The sequence below is a fragment of the Histoplasma capsulatum genome, genomic scaffold (assembly GCF_000149585.1).
Source record: "Histoplasma capsulatum NAm1 scaffold_1 genomic scaffold, whole genome shotgun sequence".
In the NCBI taxonomy this organism is placed as follows: domain Eukaryota; kingdom Fungi; phylum Ascomycota; class Eurotiomycetes; order Onygenales; family Ajellomycetaceae; genus Histoplasma; species Histoplasma mississippiense.
The window spans coordinates 1793139-1811839 of record NW_001813982.1 but is presented as its reverse complement, the minus strand read 5'-3'; the positions used below and the strand labels follow the sequence as shown (position 1 = coordinate 1811839).

Sequence of the window (18701 nt, the reverse complement as noted above, 5' to 3'; positions counted from 1 at the left end):
GAAAGCATTAGTCTCTAAGCAGACGATTTTCCGGCAATTGTAAAGAAAACGGAGAGCATTGTTAAGGTAGAAGATGATTTAAACACACCCAAGAAGTGTGAGACAGATGTTGATGAGAAGGTCTGGAGAGCAACCGCTAATAAAGAAGACTCCCAGAGGGGGAACTACAGGAATGATTTTTTGAGTTAGTTTTATCCTATCACTGGACGTCAAGTAACAAGGAATAAATGAGTATAGGGGCGGAAAAAAACATTGGTCCTGCAGGGGCCCTGCCCTCTTTCCACCTTTCTCCAATTGTCATCTCTGGAGTAGTTGATTCCCAGTTCAAATGGCTATCATTGTGGGGGAAATACAACACCTAACAGTTCACTTACTGAATATCGTAACAATGATCAGAAAAAGAGCAGAGAGTGCATCTGCTGCCATGGGTGCTTTCTCTTTCCACCTTGAGCTTGGGATTTCTTGTTGTATTAGTTGGGCGATTTTTCAGAACACCACTGTGCATTGAGGGGAGTTGAGTGAAGGGTAAATATGAAAAGGCAATGTCCTCAATCCCCCCGAATGAAAATCGGTGCGATGTATTCTGGCGAGTTCAATGGCGGGTAATGGTCGAGGAAATAGTTAAGAAGAATACCGGAGTATATAGAGATTGGCATCCAATTCAGGGGCGTCATATAGTTTTCGATGGATGCGGGCACAGGGAGGGAGGTGGAGAGATGAATATGTGAGGGCCCGGATTACACTACCAGTACATATATACCACACCAGGAATTCAATTGAAAAGGAGCGAAACCTTGATGAATATAAGAATGTCCTGAAGGGGGGGGGGGGTTGCTGCAGAACGTATCCAGATGTCCTGTATATCGAAACAAAGAGGAGCAGACGTCAATCGCGGGGAGAAAGAATGCGATACAAAACATGGAGGAGGAGCAAAGGGTGTTTCCTAAAAGGGCAATTGATCCCCAGAGTTGAAATAAAGTATCCCATGACGTCACCGTAGATAGTTGGCAGGAACCTTACCGCCACGTGAAATATATACAGCACAATGGATACAAGCCACCAAGCGCAGTCTAGAAATATGAATATAGTTATGCTGGTTGTGGGATTTCTAGAACCGGAAAAGGAGTCAGTCGTAGGCGAGCCCACCACTCAACATAGAGAGTATGTTTATGGCGGAAGGAAGATAGGATCCCTATCTATCCAGTATGAATATATGTGGTATGAAAGTAACGCTCAAAGCCCAAAACACACTTATTTGTGCCCGGAAAACAACCTCGTATCGCGAAGTAATGTTGGGAGAACTAAATGACAATGCTCCCTTAAAATCCATATCATATACCATGGCGTGTTAAGGTAAGAATAGCAGATTGGAGAATAGTGCTGTGCAACATCAAAGACACGCCCTCAAATGGCACCAAAGAATCACAGTGTATGCAGTTGCAGGCTTAGACTTGACTCCCATTAGGTAATATTAGCACCCTCCAAGGTAGATGATAGACTTGAGCGAGCTAACACTGGTGCGTATCGGCGTACAGCTTCTTCTGTAGGAATGTCTGGCCCCAAGGCCCAGTCGAGGGAAGAATCTCTGATTGTGGCAGGACATTGTCGATGTGTGCCTGCCTCCCCACTCCTGTCGCCCTTTTCAGGTGCTGCATCTCCTCTTGCTGTAGGCTTTGGTTTTATTGAGCCTGTGTCATCTCGCGTATCGTCATCGGGTGATCGCTTCCTTTCTTGGTCGTCAGCTTGAGGTCTTGGTGTCGGTATAGAACCAGGAACCATGCTTGGCGAACCTTCCTCCTCGGTGAGGAAGTACAAGTCGCGCAGCTGCTGTAATTCCAGGCGCGTTTGACGGCTTAGAACGTTTAGACGTGCACTTCCAAGGACCAGAAAAGCCGTACGGAAAGTGGCCAAGGGAGCTCCATGCCACTGTCTCGGTCGGGAGAAATACGGCAAAACATCAAATGGGAGTCGATTACAATGGAAATAATGCTTCAGAAAAATTGGGAGGTACAGCCCTCCTACAGAGTCAGCCGAAATTATTCCTTGTTTCACTTGATGAGCCCTGTACATGTCCCTAGTTGGAATTTCTCGTTTCGAGATGACCCCTTGCTCCATATCTGCTCTTCTGCGCTCCCTGTCCTTGAGCTCGAATTGGATGAAGTATTGAAGATCTGTAGGTATAAAGAGGAAGCCTGGGTCGGTAGCCAAGTCAAACTGATCATGGCATAGAGGGCATAGAGGGACCGCATTTCCAGCTGAGGTTAAGGGGAATGTTATTAGACCGAATTCATTCCATAATTGTGCCTTGCGCATAGGAGAATGTTAGCCTCATTCCGATAACTTAAAGAGCAGAAGTAGCATTTCCCACCTGCGAGTCCTCTCCCACACGCCCAGCAATTTTCTCCAGCTAGTCGTTTGACTTCTAACTTGGTGGCGGCAGAAAATGCATCGGATTTGAGGAAATATTCGGATCGTCGAGGTGAAGACGTGTCACTACTCATGAAAGATTGCATACTCGGAGCTTTGGTGATGCTTGACGGCTGCACGAGAGACGACTCGACGCTCTCTAAGGAGTTCAGAGAGGTATAGTCTGAGATACCCACACCTGGTGGCCTAGATTTCTCGTGGCTAAGTGGTTCGGGCGGTTGTAGTAGTAACTGGCTATCTTGTCGCTGATCTGCCATGGATGCTGTCTTGATAGTTATCTTTTATTTCCATGGGGCAGTACGTAAAATGGGTCCTTCTATGCGGGTTAGACATTTCTCGTGTGGCGTCATAGATCCAGAGAAAAAAGCTGAAGTAGATACTAGACAGCACATACTATTGAGAACAGGCCAGCAACTTGCCAGATAATAATTTACTTACAGTTGTATATATAGAGAGAGACTATACAGAGTATATGATGATTTTGAGTTACAGAGTTAAAAATATATAAAAAATAGTTGAAAAGGTGAGAAATCCAAAGATACCTCTACATTCATGAGTAGTTGATGAATGTAGATATTTCAGATTAAAATCCAGTTGGTTGAGCTGTTAGAAATTTTATGGCCAACTCATTGATAAATTACATTAGCTAGAGAATTAAAAATTATTAGTCTATTTATATGAGTTCAGTTATAGCTACACTATGATATTAATTGTTTAATTAGACCTTCTGCTCTTCATCTGCGACTGATTTTTTTCTTCCACGCTATTGCTTACTTCGGTCAGTTGAGAGATTGGACAATCCGCTTATCAGCTAGCACTTGAAGAAATCATTCGGGGAAACTCCTACCTCATCAGAATAAATAAAATGCAGACAAATATGGAGGTATTGAACCACACGAACTAGAGTGGTTCAGTACTATTGCAGCATACCTGATGAACTCCTGAGTAAAGAACTCATGTTCTCAGACCGTTCATTTGTTGAATGTGTAAACTTCCACCCCAACTCATATATTGACTATTGAAGCCTGCTATTGTCATATTGGGATGGCTCGAACTGGTTTGTTGTGTGATCGAGACTTCCCCAAAAACAACCAGGTTGTTGAGTAAAGATTAGCAGTAGGAAAGACGCATCCGCATGAAAGGAAAAGCATTATTGTGAGGGCTAATTCTGGCAATAAAATAGCTCCTAGCTCTCAATTGTGCAATGCAATGCTAAATTAAAAATGTATTGCAAAGTATTCAATGCGCAAAAAAAAGGAGAGCCCAAGGCAGAAAGGTGAAAACAGAGAAGTTAGATCAAGAGAATTGGCTTGCATTTCACACTGCATCTATCGAAGCTCTTGTGGTCACCTGCTCATTTTTATTCCCAAGTTTTGATATCTGTAGGAACGCATCGACGCCATACCCTTCCAGGCTATGCAGCTCCAAACTGCCAGCCCAATATTCTGCATAAACCCTACTCATAGGCAGACCCATCCCAAGCCGCAAATTTGGAGGGCGCGAACTAAGAGATGCCAGTGAACTGTCTCTGTGCGGATGTCCATTTGCAGTGTAGTAGCAGGTATGGGATTCGCCCTGCTCATCCGATTTCGTGCCAGAAACTTTCACTTCTTGCATTGTCGCCGCCATGGTAGGTACTTGCTGCAGGTTGTGAAGGCGGGCTTGAGTATGGGGTCCCTTGCAGAATGACCATAGGTACGGGAAAGCTTCTCTAGATATGCCTCCCCCTTGATCAGAAACCCGAATGATGACATGTTGTGGAGCCTCACAGATCAAAACCTCAATTGGAGGAGGCATTTCGGACTTGCCGCCGAATCTCTCGATAACTGCTTGGAAGCAATTCCGTAGTAATTCCCCGATAATATACTCCAAGTGACTTAGGATATAAGGAAATGTTGCTCCCATGTGACCCTGAACAACCACATCAGGAACCCGACAGTCAGGTCCAAGTGCCTGCTTCAATAGCGTTGTCGCGCGTTTGCCGCAATTTTCAACGACCTCCTTCGCATTGCATCTCAGGAATACCTCTCCCACGAAATCCGAGTTCAGGTCTGTCCGATCCTTTGAATCCGGAAAATGCCAAGGGGAATTGAATGTATCTGTGAGTGCTAGATGTTGTTCTGCGATAACTCGACGAGAAATCCGCTATAGAGAAATATTATCAGCCTGCCGATTTTCTCATCATCACAAAAAGAAAGGCACAACCGAGATGATTTCCCTCCCTAACGTACCGCACGCAACAAAGTATTCATGAATCGGTCCATTTCTTCCGGGTTCAACAGGTTCTGGCACTCCAATACACCCATTGCAAGATTTGGTATTACCGTTAAATGTTCCCTAAGTGTGGATCGTAGAATATCGCAGTATTTGTCATTGTCTTCCAAGGTTCTGATTTCAGGAACACCGCGGAACTTCTCGAAGGCCTTGTAGTAAAGTTCATAAACGAGGGATAGGTGCGGATTGGTGACAACAACGTAAGGAAGCTTCTGCATGTCTCGAAGACGGTGAGCGATTCTAGCAAAATGACCAGGTCAGAACTGAGTTAGATCCTTTTCGGTATTGGTGGCCTCAACCTGCTTTCGAGCGGATATATGACCGAATGGGCACTGACCTGGTGGGAAGCTCTGTTCGCACATAGTTTGCAGAGCTAATCAATCGAGACTCGGTTATTGTGCGACCAAAAAAAGTCAACTGGCGTAAACTGATCGGTCTCACTTCACGTTCAACCCATCTAGAGGGCATTTAGTTAGTTTGCTAACAATAAATCCTCTCCAATCATGTATAAATACTGGGCAAAAGCGGATGCGGACCAGAAGAACAAGGAATTTACTCACTCATCCAGGACAGAGCCTGGTCGCCATGGAGGAGGCCTTTGCTTGTCAAATGAGATAAACCTCGTCTGCACAAAAAAGGTTTTCAGCCGGATGGCTTTCCGCCATTGAACTGATTGCCGTTGAAGCATCCTGGAATGCCATTCACGTCTCTCGCACAGGGAATGGTTTCCAAGAGACGCTCGACATGGGCCTGCTCAAGGAGGTGTATACCACCGTAACTCATTGTCCGCAGTGATTAGAACATCCTAAACTGTTGCTGTAATGCTGGCCAAAAACGATGCGAGAGATATTGAGTAGATGAAAAGGTTGTGGGGTGCGGGCGCGGATGCGGGCGGTTTAATAACCCGAGAGTTGCATGTGTCATTCGTTGGGCGGTGAGAACGGTGTCGAAACTTTAAACAGCTCTCTCCCTGTCAAGCTCCCGCTGAGATTCGAGAACCTCAAGAGGCCCCAAGGCCAACACGATTGGCACAGGTTTCTGGTGCCAGCAGCTTCATCATTGGCCAGACAAGTTACTTATCACCGTGAGCGATAGTTACAAGGCGCTATTTGAACAAGGGATGCCGGATCCTGGGGAACTTCTTTTGTACGCCTTGCGATCCTTTGCCCAATGGGCTTCTTGGGTTTTACGGCAGAGTACTCCGGACAACAACAAATCAAGCGGATTTTTAAACAACCTACCTGGTGACTGCACCACCCGAGAGCCAACTGAGATTGGAAATACTGTGTTTGCTATTGCAACTTTGAACAGATGGCCTTTGTGTATCCTGCAAGGGACGTGAAGAAAAGCAACCACCACGGTCTGGAATTCATGTCTCCAAACAGGATGCCATTTTCCATGAGTGGAACAGCAACTGATACTGTGGGTTCCGATTTACAGTGTCCTAGCCTCTTGGATTTTGGGTGGTTGGGCGCAGCAAGAATGTGGGCACCAAACATCATGAGCAGTGGCTGGATTGCAAAGGCTTTCCCTCTCCTTGAACAAGCAAGCAACTTGATCTGTTATGATCCGCGAATATATTGCATGGTGGTTGGTTACTTTTACTTCCGACCGCAAGACTTCACCTGAGGGAGCCTAGATTTGGGTTCTGAACATTGGGACTCCTTAACTGATACTACCAGACCCTCCCCGACGTTTATCAAAAGGCATTTATCTCCGTTGCCCAGTAAAATCCGCGCTCGTCTGCAAGAATGCCTCAAGTATGCCTGGCCATGGCTGGGGACAACTCCCGGGGTTTTGATGGTACCAATAATGACCCAGCAGCCTCAGTAACCCGGGAAATCTGGACCAGATGGTAGACCAGATGATAAATAGGAGTACCAAGCTTATTCCGATAACTTCAATTCGGTATCTTTGTTCATGAGCTAATAATTCAAATTAGCGCAAGGACGTGCGAAGCACCCGACAATTGTTTATAAACCATAAACTCTATCAAACAGTAGGTACGTAAAAAAGGAAATGCTAAACCAATGTCATCAAGCAAAAACGCAAAGATAATCATCATTTCTCGTCACTTTTGGGTGAGAGTGATTCCTCCCTCACAACACCCATTTTTACAGGTTGAAATCCAGCCTCGTTCATCTCTGCATTTAGCAGGTCGTCCAACACCTTCTGCGCATCCCAGTTTGGGTCATGTATATTTTCCGCGGCTAGATCGATCCACGCCCTCCATGCCTCGGAGTTGGGAGCTGCATGGCTCACCCGCACCCAGTCGGTGGACTGTGAAACATGAATGGCCTTCCATAGTGCTTGCGTGTATGTATTACCTTCCATGCTTCTGATCTCTTCCAAATCATAACGTATAAGATTCCAATGCCAGCCTTTGGGGAACAGTGCGGCGATCTGATAGCAACCGTTCAGGAAAACGTATGAACCGCCGAGTACCGCTTGCATAGTCCAAGTAGAGTTTCCCATCAGGATGACAGCGCTCATAAGCAGGAATGTGCCTACCCCAACTAGGGCGCGGAATATCTGGTCGCCGACGACGTAGCTACATTCTTCTGTACCTGTGTAGAGCTCGCGAGCGACCTCTTCCGTACACCGTATGATGATGAATGCTCCCTGTCTCGTCCGGACAACCAGGTCACCGTCCGGCACAACCGTTTTGCGTTTCCGCACCGTCAAATTTGCGTGCCACATGGAGGATAATCCAATGATACTAGATGTTAACGACACCACCACGATCGCAACAACTGCGACGCCATCCTCGAGGATAACAGCCCATACACACAGGCCAATAGATAGCAAGAATGATGCAACTGATAGGATGGATAGGGGCGAAAAACGCCTGGCATGAATCACACCCTTGGGCGTTCTAAGAACACGATTTCTAAGATTTTTCTCGTCGCGGAGAGTTTCCTCGTAGCCTTCTCGATGTTTGATCCGGATCTCTCTAATGTTGAAGCTAGGAAGATCGATGCTGTAGAGGAGATTTGCAAAATGGTTAAGCTCCACGAGGAGAGTGCCGGAGTGGATGCTCACAATATGTGCAGGAATGGAGGGGAGGCGGGTTGGCCTTTCGTGTCTTAAAAGTGCCTGGGGAGCAGGCAGGATACGAGGTAACAGACAAAGAATTGAAGCCGTTAGCGGTTGGGAATGTGCCGACATGGCGCTTTCGCCAATGACGGCGAGCAAGCTAACAATATCCAGACTCCAGTCATTGCGTTTCCCGGGGAATTTGAGCATCTTGCATTTGCTGAATTCATTCGGCCAACTCTGTACTTTGAGGAGAGTTTGGGCAGAGAGTAGCTACTTTTCGGAGCCTCTAGCACGTCTTGGACTTAGATTGATCTCACCCGTCATATTGTCCTCAGACGGCCTGGCTGGGTTGTAGCCCTCGTAACCCATGTGTAACCCCTGGCGGTGGCTGGTTTAGTGCTCCAACGGGTTGTGAACAAAGGCCAATCGTTGAAAATAAAGGGATGCCAGGGTACGCTAGAAATCTTCACAGCCACACGTTTATGGAGCCCCAGTTTTGGATTTGACTCAAGTTCTGGTTTTTATATGATGCGGGTCAGCCCGTTCTCGAAATGGAGAAGAATCTTCGGATCTCGACTGGAATCAGCCACTTCTTGAAATCCGCCGTGGATTGTTGACAAGTCGGCCGCTGGTGACGGGAATCTGCCATCACGCAAGACAAAGGAAGAATCCCCAAAAAACGCCAGCCGGGAGTTGGACCAAACCGAATAAAAATTATTGTCGGTAAATGGATAGAAAAGCACCGCCTCACTGGGCATTCGATGCTCACCTTTGTTTTCTATATATTTCCCTGATGCGCACAGCTCGCAAAGTTGTGTTGGATGGACAACGAACATCGAAGGGAAAAGCGACGGCGTAGGATTGGAAATCTACAACACATCGAAGATCTCACCCCCAGGGAAATAAATAAAAAAAATGGTCAAGTTCCGATGGGCACAGGCATCATTCCCCAATCGGAAGAAATCCCAGAGCGACAAACAATCCGCTACGGGAAGTTCAACATCCATCGCCCAGTCACTAATAGCCCGGTATAACGAGGCCCGCAACAAGCTGTGGAAGCAAGAGCTCGAACTGGCCTTCGATGCCGGCGCAGTTGACAAAGCACCGAAGATCGAAAATGATGCTGCCTCAGTTGTGCAGGCTATCCGCGACGAGGAACGGAGTAGATACCTCAAAGCCGGCGCCTCAGACCATTTCCTCGCAAATGTGGACCTGATCAACCGCGGTAGTGACTTGATGCGAGTGGCCAGAAAGTTGCCCAAGGGAGCGCATCTGCACTGCCATTTCAACACCGTTCTCCACCCTTCGTTCCTTGTCGCTCAGGCGCGCCATGTCAAATGCATGTTCATTCGGAGCACTCGGTCTCTGAATGTGAATGACAATTTGAATGATGCTGCAATAACATTTTCTGTGCTGCAAGATTCGACCGAGGGAGCAGACATTTTCGACCCAAATTACGAACCTCTAGCTTGGATGAGATATTCCAAGTTTCTCGAGGATTTTCCTGGCGGCAAGGAACAGGCGGAGGAATGGTTGGTGAAGAAACTGCTTATTTCGCTGGAGGATGCGCACGCGATTGACCAAAACTTAGAGGGGTATGATAACAACTTTATTTTACCCCTTTATTCGATCAGTTAATATCGTCTTACTAATAAATACCTAGGGTTTGGGATCTATTTAACCGCCGCACACAGATGATGAAGGGATTGTTTAATTATGAATCTGCTTTCCGAAACTACATCGGCAAAGCTATTCACAGCTTCGTCGAAGACAACATTATGTACGCCGAAGTCCGACCAAACTTCTTCGACAAATATATCGTCAGCGATGACGGTGAGAGGCAATTAGATCACCGCTCCTGGATGCAGATCATCCGGGACGAAGTCAATGCCACAATCAAGCAACTCGATGCCGATGGAAACGGTGCTAGCCGCTTCAAAGGACTAAAAATAATCTACTGTGCTCCCCGCTCTATCCAAAGCGAAGAAATGACCTGGTGTCTCGACGATTGCATCTCCTTAAAACAAGAATTTCCAGAATTGATCTGCGGTTCGTGATATCCACCCGTCTAACCCTAATAAATAAAGGGCCTCTCGTTATTCATTTTGCAGTGAACCTAACTAAAACATCATCATCACTTTTGCAGGATTCGATATGGTCGGCTGCGAAGGCCGCGGCAACCAAATCCGCGACTACCTCCCCTTACTCCTGCAATTTAGAGCCACCTGCACCAACCTCGGTTTGGATATCCCGTTTATCTTCCACGCAGGAGAAACCCTAGAGAGTCAGGGTCCAACAGACAACAACCTTTATGATGCCATTCTTCTTGACTCCAAGCGCATCGGCCACGGTTTCGCGATCCCCCAGCACCCACTACTGATGCAAATGTGCCGAGAGCGCGGAATTGCGCTGGAGATCTGCCCTATCTCCAATGAGATCCTGCATCTGTGCCCATCCATGAAGAATCATGTGTTACCAATCCTTCTAGCAAATGCGGTACCCTGCACGATTAATAGTGATAATCCAGCGTATTTCAGGTAAGTTCTTGAGATGTTTATATTCCATTTGTTCATCTATTTTTCCCTGGTAGTTTCACCTCCAATGGTTGTGCGTGTGGATGGCGTGGTGGCTAACACAAATATTCCCTTCGTAATTGATAAGCTCTTCACTTTCTCACGATTTTTATCAAACCATCCTCCACATCGACTCCATCACGCTCCATGGTTGTCGCATTCTGGCCGAATGGAGCATTGAACATTCGTGCATGGATCCAAAGCAGCAGGCTGATGCGTTTAATACTTGGGAAGCCGATTGGACAGCGTTCTGCCAGTGGATTGTCCTGGAATTTGGGCCCAAGTATTTGAAGTCTCCGATTGCGGAGAAAGCAAATAACCGAAATTAACGACTTTTTTCCAGGTGATATGTTGGGCCCAGTAGTTGGTTGGGCAACTGGAAATATGAAAGGGATTGATTATTCTCGATACACATACCATGGTTTGCATACTAGCGGACTTGGAGTTTGAGCTTAGGAGTTTGACCCTCTCTTCGTTTTGGTTTGCTGTGTTGTGTTTTTGTTTTTATTACTTATTACTTATTATTTATTATTTGTCATTGTTAATTTCTAACCATACATCCTTTACGAAGCCGTTAGACTACGCTTCATTTGTTTCAATCGAATATAAGAATGTCAATGTCCAAAACTCTACCTAGTTTGCATGTTGGGTGAACAGAATATTGTGCATGGTAGGATAGATGGTCTTGGTGTAGCTCAACTTGAATAATGTGGTTTGCAGCCCCGCGGAAGCAGTCCAGTCGGCCTTCCTGCCTCCACATAAACTCTCGTATGATCCACGTCTGTCTGAAGTACGGCCGAGTGAATACATCGAATAATGGAGTTCCACAAGCGCTTTAGACGAATTTGATAGCTGGTTCCCGACACTCTGTCAATCCAGGCATGGTCTCAAATGATGTAGCTGTATATTTCTTCTCTTCTCGGATTAAAATTAGCACCTGTTGGCATTTCGATAGATGTCCCACATCACATACCTGATGTGAGCGCACTTGGCGACTGTCCTGATCAATGCATAGAGCATGTACCCATATTAATCTCTGAGGTTTGTATATCGCTGAAATTTCAAGTCCGCTCTCAAATTGGCAGAGAAATGAAATACCTGGGGCCCATTTTACCGGCATTAAGCCGGAATTCCTGGTCCAGTCTTAGCATGGAACTTTCGGAAGCAAGGGCGTTTTGCAAATATGATGTAGCTGTAGCTGTAGGTTGTCGTTGCATACCAGTCTTATCTAGTCGCTCAGCAACAATGTAGTATGGTTATAAAGTCGATGTATTGACGGAAACATCCACAACGCATATTGATTCCAGCTTGACATGGGAAAGGACGACACAACATGGAGTTCCGGCGGACTTCTGCAGCTCCCATCACGAGTTTCAGCGTGACTCAGAAGGAGATAGTGTAAAGAATCAGGTTAAGATATCCCGTGTCTCTTGTTGCAGAAGATGTGCCACTATCAATACTTGGGGGACGGATTTTGCAAACGCCGGAGCCCAAGAGGATTGATGGGCAAGGAAGGTTATGGTCAGCCAAGTTTGATTCTTCGTTGCTAACTACATAGTAGTTCCGATTCAGCTGCTTTTCTCCTGGTATCAATTGGGATATGCGGGAAATCTCCTTATGTAGACAAAGCACAAAATACCCCTTACAAAGTTCCTCCGTGAATCATCTACACAAAGGAAAACCTCGAGAATGGCTCTGGTGGTCATATGTGAAAGCAAACTTTCGTCATCTCGGCCCTAAATATTGATGGATTCTGACTGGGAATTCTTGAAAATAAATGGGGAGTAAGGCCTCAAACGGATCTCGTCTCAAGGTGGTGAGATCCATCTTTGCAATATTTATGTAGCATGTTTATCTTGCTTGCAATCTTCGATCCTGAACCCTCTTCCTTTTCACTATTCTTTTGTTCTGGATTTTACTCTCTTTTCAATACTGATTTTGGCCCTCTTCATCAATCTCCAAGACGGCCTACCAATTGTGGAATGACAGAAGGTCTGAGGCTTCTTCTGCCAGGCGGATGTCGTTATATGTGCAAATTCAGGTAAATGCTGTGAAGACTTGCAGGATATCATGCTGTTTCACGTCTTTGTCAGATCTGGGAAACCTCGCTACGATGGATGAGGATAGATGACGCAGGTTAAATCCATGCTTTGCTAAATGGATGCCATGGCCCGATCATTTGGTTTTCAGTGCAAAGCAGTCACTCTAACTCCTCCATCAAGGTTTCTATTGGTGATATGTGTGTTGCAAGCGTTGAATCAAAGCAACTTAAATGAATTAGACCTCATCGTGGCTGTAACTAATCTCAGTTGGCTTTGACATAGTTATGGTAAATGTTGCACCGAAGTTGGATACACCCAGACAAAGTATGTGGTGAAAAACTGACCGAACCAAGATATATTCTGTTTTCGAATAAGAGATAACTATGTGCTAAGTTAAATAGAAGCTTGACGCTTGACACTTGAGCTAAACAAGGCGACGGTTAATGGACAGTAACTATTTAGAGGACAAATATCCTTCGCGGATGCTCACCGGTCCACCGTTGTAGCACTCAATTAACCAGCACATACACAGTTAATATTGGCGGTAGAGCCGCTTCGCTGGTATGTATATCTTGAAAAATATCGAGAACATCGAGAATATATCTTATCATGCCCCTGGATATCAGTGATTGAATGTTTTTGGCAGAACCGTAGTGGGTCCACCCGCAACGACCTTGTTTCCAGGTAGAAAAATAGCACAAAGCTGATGAAGTCGAATAAATAAGCTATGCAGAGAAATACTGGTAGTTACCGTTCACAGGTATGAAGAGGATAACTAGATCACAATAGACTTCTCAGGACCGAAAGTCCCGCCACTCAGCCCTGTGACGCGCTCAAACGATGAGTTAAATAAAAGAGTGAGCTAGAGAACAAAAAAAGTCATTACGCCAACTACACCAAACTAACTCTCCATACTCGAACTCGTTGCACCATCGATATTTGCTGACAACACAAGTGCCTACCCGTCTGTTTCTTTGATTCTGTGTCTTGAATTTTGGGGACTACGAGGAAGAGAGCTGCTTCCCGCCATTGCCCCAGCCATATACTGCTAGCAAATGGACAATGTGAGTGTAGTCAAACGAATCCTTCGCTGAAAACTACACACATGTGGTGCCCCAACTTTCCCCTTCACCGGCCAACCGTAGCCACTATGGCTGACCGCGATGGGAATGCAGCTGACATGCCCTCTTTAATGGGTAATCTGCAGCTTACGGATAATGATATGGTTGTCGATGACTACGACCAGTACGGCAATGACCGTTCTGATGTCGTCGTCGTCTCTCCACCTGGCTCCTCCAGTGAGCCCGAACCGGAGCCTCTGGCTACCGACTGTATGTCCTTGACCCCATTCCACCGCCTCTTTCTTTACTTGTCTGTTTCTGCCCTGGCAATACGAGTTATCGGTATCCCCGTTTCTGTATTATGGTTCCTTATCGATTGCGATGCCCCGCCTGACATTGCTCTCACCTCTGGTCCACCGCCGCCCATTATCCACCGTCCCCCGCCGGCCGCCGGCTACGCCCTATCCACCATAATAGAATATATGATGTGGTGTGGTGTTCTTTGGGTTGGTCTACGTTCTAACAATTCATTCTGTTTGCAGTTGAGGCGATGATGGCAAAAGTGCTTCCCGAGAATCCGGATTTGGAAACAGAAGCGCAGACGTATCATACATGGAACATCGAGAACTGGACAAAATTGCGGCGGAAGGAGCACGGTCCGGTTTTTGAATGTGGAGGAGCTCCATGGTGGGTTTTCCTGATACTTCCAGGTCCCAGCCCGTTATGCGATCGTTCGCAAAGTGAAAGCTTGCCTTCTAATCCCGAAAATTTATAGGCGCGTCCTGTTTTTCCCATTCGGGAACGGTGTCGAACATGCGTCTTTCTACCTCGAACACGGCTTCGAGAAGTCACCCCCGGATGGTTGGTATGCTTGTGTACAATTTGCTTTGGTTCTCTGGAATAAAAATGACCCTTCGCTATATATCACCCATGGTATGCAGCCCTTTTTCTATCACCGAAATAGGATATATAGTACTTACTGGATCCTGGCTGACTTCCCGGCTCTATAGTCGCACACCACCGCTTTAATGCGGATGAGGCCGACTGGGGTTTTACACGGTTTTGCGAACTGCGGAAATTATTCCAGCAATCCATCAATGATAAAGGTACTCCTTTGGTAGAGAATGAAGCCGCCAACGTTACCGCATATGTCCGCGTTGTGAAGGATCCAACAGGAGTTTTATGGCATAGTTTCCAAAAGTCTGTATATCATGTCATACTACTTCGATCTTACTAAGCTAATAGACCGCCGTAGTTACGATTCGAAGAAAGAAACTGGAATGGTAGGGCTCAGAAACCAGGGTGCCACCTGCTATCTAAATTCATTACTACAGTCTCTATTTTTTACAAACTCGTTCCGAAAGGTGAGGCTGCTCCATCTCCTTCCGTGCTCACAGCAGCTGCTGAATACGAAGTGGTAGGCCGTATATCAAATACCCACAGAACACGACGCCAATAGGTCAAATTCCGCGTGGACCCTTCAGCGACTATTTTACCATCTGCAAACTAGCGATCTTCCAGTGTCGACAGCTGAACTCACCTCCTCCTTTGGCTGGGAATCGAGGCATACTTTTGAACAACAGGATGTCCAAGAACTTTCTAGGTTATTAATGGATAAACTCGAAGGACAGATGAAAGGCACTCCTGCCGAAAAAGCGCTTCCCTCTCTTTTCGTTGGAAAGACAAAGACATATATATCCTGCATTCACGTTGACTACGAGTCGTCCAGGATAGAAGACTTTTGGGATATCCAACTGAACGTTCGAGGGAATCGGACGCTGGATGACAGCTTCAAAGATTACATCCAGGTGGAAACCTTAGAGGGAGAGAACAAGTATGATGCTGGGGAACCATACAAACTACAGGATGCGAAAAAGGGCGTGATATTTGAGAGTTTCCCTCCCGTTCTTCACCTTCATCTCAAACGATTCGAATATGACATCAACCGAGATGCTATGATGAAAATCAACGACAGACTCGAGTTTCCAGAAGAGTTTGACGCGGCACCGTATCTTTCCGAGGATGCAGATAAATCAGAACCTTGGATCTATCAATTACACGGCGTTCTTGTGCATAGCGGTGACTTCAATGCTGGGCACTATTATGCATATCTGCGACCAACTAAGGACAGTTTATTTTATAGATTTGACGACGACAAGGTTATTCGCGCAACCATGAAGGAAACTCTCGAGGAAAATTTTGGTGGGGAATATCCCAACCTCGCAAACGGAACAGCTGGGGTTAGACAACCATACATGCGAGGCTTCTCCACGAAACGATCAATGAACGCATACATGCTGGTTTATATCAGGAAATCTCGCGTGGATGATGTACTTGTTAGTTTGAAGAAAGATGACATTCCTGCACATCTCGGTACGTCATTCCATTGTGTATTGCGTTTAATAAATACCTAGGCGCTGACTGCTAACCCATCTGAATCATAATAGAAAAGCGTCTCAATGAGGAACGTGCTGAGTTAGCGCGGAAGAAAAAGGAGCGGGAGGAACAACATCTTTATATGAACGTTGGATTGTTAACCGATGAGTCATTCAAGTCTCATCACGGATTTGATTTGACCAGCTTAGATTTGGAACCTGACGATCCCGCAGCTGCGAAAATACACCGCGTCCTTAGGGCTAAGAAAGTTGGCGAGTTTGCGGCCGAGATCGCGGAAGAAAAGGGATTGACACCAGATCAAGTGAGGCTATGGGTAATGGTGAATCGTCAAAATAAAACAACACGTCCTGATCAGCCCCTGAAAGATCTCGAAATGTCTGTTGAGGAGGCGTTCACTCGGTTTGGTACCAAGGGAAATCAGTTCCGGCTATTTGTCGAGGTAGGAGAAATAGGTACGGATGGGAAAGTAACCTGGCCAGAAACCTCAGGCAATAACGCGACGAGCCTCGTTTTCCTGAAACACTTTGATGTTCTCCAGCAAACGCTCACTGGAGTAGGTCATGCTTTCGTTCGAAAGCACTCTAAAGTATCAGAACTGGCCGGGCCAATACTGGAGATTATGAATTGGCCTGCAGGAACCCCATTCATATTATATGAGGTATGTATTTATTTTCCCCAGCACATTCTACGGCTCACCACTTACCACAGCAACTAGGAAATCAAACACTCCATGATTGAGCCAATGAAATCTAAACAGACGTTCCAACAGTCGGAAATACAAGATGGGGATATCATCTGCTTCCAACGCCAAGTCAACGATTCTGAGTATGAAAATACCTTAAATGTCCATTTCTCCTGTTTTTCTCGGTATTAACAACTAATCCTGCTTGTAGACTCCCTCCTACTGTCCTATACACAGATGCGAGGCAATACTACGATTACCTCCTCAACCGTATCTCAGTCAAATTTGCTCCCCTAAAGCCAAATGATAGCGAAACTTTCGATCTGACACTCAGCCGCAAGATGACATACGAGCAATGGACAACGAAAGTTGGGGAACATTTGAATGTCGATCCGACTCATATACGATTTGCACCTGTACTCCAGAATAGTGGAAAACCTAAGCCGTTCATCAAACGGAATGCGACCCAAAATCTCCAGCAGATTCTCACCAGCCAGTATTCCGCTTACGGGTATGCTGCGCATCGACCAGACGCCCTTTATTACGAAATTTTGGAAACCAGTTTAAGCGAATATGAAACGAAGAAGATAATAAAGGTCATTTGGCTTCCGGATGGCATTTCCAAAGAGGTTCGCTTACCCCACTCTAGTTGATAATGTTCTGGCCGTCTAACAGGATCTACTGCTACAGCAACCATTTGACGTTCTTGTCTCTAAGAGCGGCAATATTGGTGATCTACTATTAAGCTTCCGGAAGAGGGCTAACCTCGATGAAGAGACGTCCAAAAATCTGCGTTGTTATGAGGTCTATGGCGGAAAAGTTTACAAAGAGATCCCCGAAAACTATAGCATTCTCAGCCTCTCGGACTATGTTACTCTCTATATCGAGCGGATACCACAGGAGGAACTTGACATGCAAGAAGGTGAATTCAAAATTGATTGCTTCAATTTTGATAAGGAGCCCAATAAGCCACATGGAGTCCCTTTTAGATTTGTTGTGAAACCGGTTCGTATATATATTGTTTTTCAATGTCTAACTACCACTACTACTACTCCATAACCCCTAACCCCCTGTCTCACAGAGGGAATGTGCATTGCTAATTCATATTCTAAACTATAGGGCGAGATCTTCAAGGAGACCAAGGAACGGCTCTCGAAACGGACAGGAATTCGAGGCAAGCAGTTTGAGAAAATCAAATTTGCCATGGCTTTACGTCAAGGGTTCTGTACCCCAAGATACATTGAAGATGGTACGTACTTTCCTTTGGAAATTCGTTTCCTCATATTTCCCCAATAGGTTTTGAACTACCCAGGTCTAGGGTGTTCTCATTCTGTGGTCACTGACTTTGTTTTCACGGTTATTTTCCAGACGACGTTCTCGCCGATTTAGCGACCGAGCCACAAGATGTGCTCGGACTGGATCATGTAAATAAGAACAGAAGCTTCTGGAGAAGCGAAAGTTTCTTTATTCGATAGATGCATAATTGAATAGGCCAGGCGTTTTAATGTTCTTTCATTTCCTTTCATTTCCTTCTCTTTCTTACGGTCTATGGCGGTTTAACTTGATCATCAATGGTACTCGTTTTATTTTTAGTTTTATCTTTATCCCTATCTCTATACTTCTTTATCTTGTCTTTCCTTCCATATCTCGACATTGTTTTTCCTTTTCTGCTTCGTTGCGATACGGACTACCAATTTTTGTTACTTTTCTTTTTTCTTCCTTTTCTCTTTTCTCTTTCAAACCAAAAACAGAGAAGCTGCTGGATTGCATTTTGCCAGCATCCTAATTTAAACAAGGGTTTACCTTCTTACCTCCCACACGGAGTTAAAAATACATGTACAGATATTTAGGAAGTTGGCAATGGAGGATAGGGGAGCAATGGGTTATATATCGATTTTCACCGCTTCTAGTTCGTTCTACTTGTTTTATCTTCCTTTTTCATCAAATTTCTTTCTGCTCATGCCTGGATAAGAAAAGCTATGTTTAAGGTACAGTGCCAGACCATAAATATTGGCAACCCCGACCACAGTCATGGTGTGGCAGAAACGTACTGGGGGTCGCCCATATATGGCCTCAACGGGCACTGTACGGAGTAGTTAGCTATCAAGGAAAGCATTTGCCACTAGGATCTTTCATCACAAAGCTTGGCGTTACCTAGTTGGTTAGCGATGCAACAATGCAAACACGGCCCTGTTCCGGCCAAATA

General features: G+C 45.6%; 6 protein-coding genes across 6 annotated transcripts in view; 3 read left to right on the top strand and 3 right to left on the bottom strand.

Moving 5' to 3' along the window:
• Nucleotides 1-1461: 1461 nt before the first annotated feature.
• HCAG_00520 (predicted protein) lies at nucleotides 1462-2684 on the bottom strand (the record flags this gene model as incomplete). Its single annotated transcript, XM_001543424.1, has 2 exons — nucleotides 1462-2255; nucleotides 2369-2684. The coding sequence occupies 2 exons, from the start codon at nucleotides 2682-2684 to the stop codon at nucleotides 1462-1464; spliced, it is 1110 nt and encodes a 369-aa protein (XP_001543474.1).
• Nucleotides 2685-3744: 1060 nt separating this feature from the next.
• HCAG_00519 (conserved hypothetical protein) lies at nucleotides 3745-5389 on the bottom strand (the record flags this gene model as incomplete). Its single annotated transcript, XM_001543423.1, has 4 exons — nucleotides 3745-4572; nucleotides 4659-4941; nucleotides 5039-5158; nucleotides 5262-5389. The coding sequence occupies 4 exons, from the start codon at nucleotides 5387-5389 to the stop codon at nucleotides 3745-3747; spliced, it is 1359 nt and encodes a 452-aa protein (XP_001543473.1).
• Nucleotides 5390-6762: 1373 nt separating this feature from the next.
• On the bottom strand, nucleotides 6763-7947 carry HCAG_00518 (predicted protein; the record flags this gene model as incomplete). The annotated part of the gene is made up of 1 exon (XM_001543422.1): nucleotides 6763-7947. One exon carries the CDS (start codon nucleotides 7945-7947, stop codon nucleotides 6763-6765), a length of 1185 nt encoding a protein of 394 aa, XP_001543472.1.
• Nucleotides 7948-8655: 708 nt separating this feature from the next.
• Nucleotides 8656-10642, top strand: HCAG_00517 (predicted protein; the record flags this gene model as incomplete). Its single annotated transcript, XM_001543421.1, has 4 exons — nucleotides 8656-9335; nucleotides 9404-9789; nucleotides 9887-10277; nucleotides 10402-10642. The coding sequence occupies 4 exons, from the start codon at nucleotides 8656-8658 to the stop codon at nucleotides 10640-10642; spliced, it is 1698 nt and encodes a 565-aa protein (XP_001543471.1).
• Nucleotides 10643-12470: 1828 nt separating this feature from the next.
• Nucleotides 12471-17970, top strand: HCAG_00516 (conserved hypothetical protein; the record flags this gene model as incomplete). The annotated part of the gene is made up of 17 exons (XM_001543420.1): nucleotides 12471-12552; nucleotides 12638-12679; nucleotides 12888-12916; nucleotides 13089-13115; nucleotides 13563-13686; nucleotides 13959-14103; nucleotides 14192-14277; nucleotides 14427-14620; nucleotides 14672-14699; nucleotides 14751-14780; nucleotides 14860-15789; nucleotides 15864-16471; nucleotides 16583-16638; nucleotides 16707-17124; nucleotides 17186-17500; nucleotides 17615-17744; nucleotides 17864-17970. 17 exons carry the CDS (start codon nucleotides 12471-12473, stop codon nucleotides 17968-17970), a joined length of 3351 nt encoding a protein of 1116 aa, XP_001543470.1.
• A 556-nt stretch (nucleotides 17971-18526) lies between these two features.
• The window catches only part of HCAG_00515 (conserved hypothetical protein), a gene marked incomplete at both ends in the record, with an annotated part of 3269 nt that continues 3094 nt past the window's right edge, over nucleotides 18527-18701 (top strand). The window contains one exon of the mRNA XM_001543419.1: nucleotides 18527-18580. Within this exon, the coding sequence (XP_001543469.1) occupies nucleotides 18527-18580 (54 nt within the window). The remainder of the gene's footprint in view (nucleotides 18581-18701) is intronic.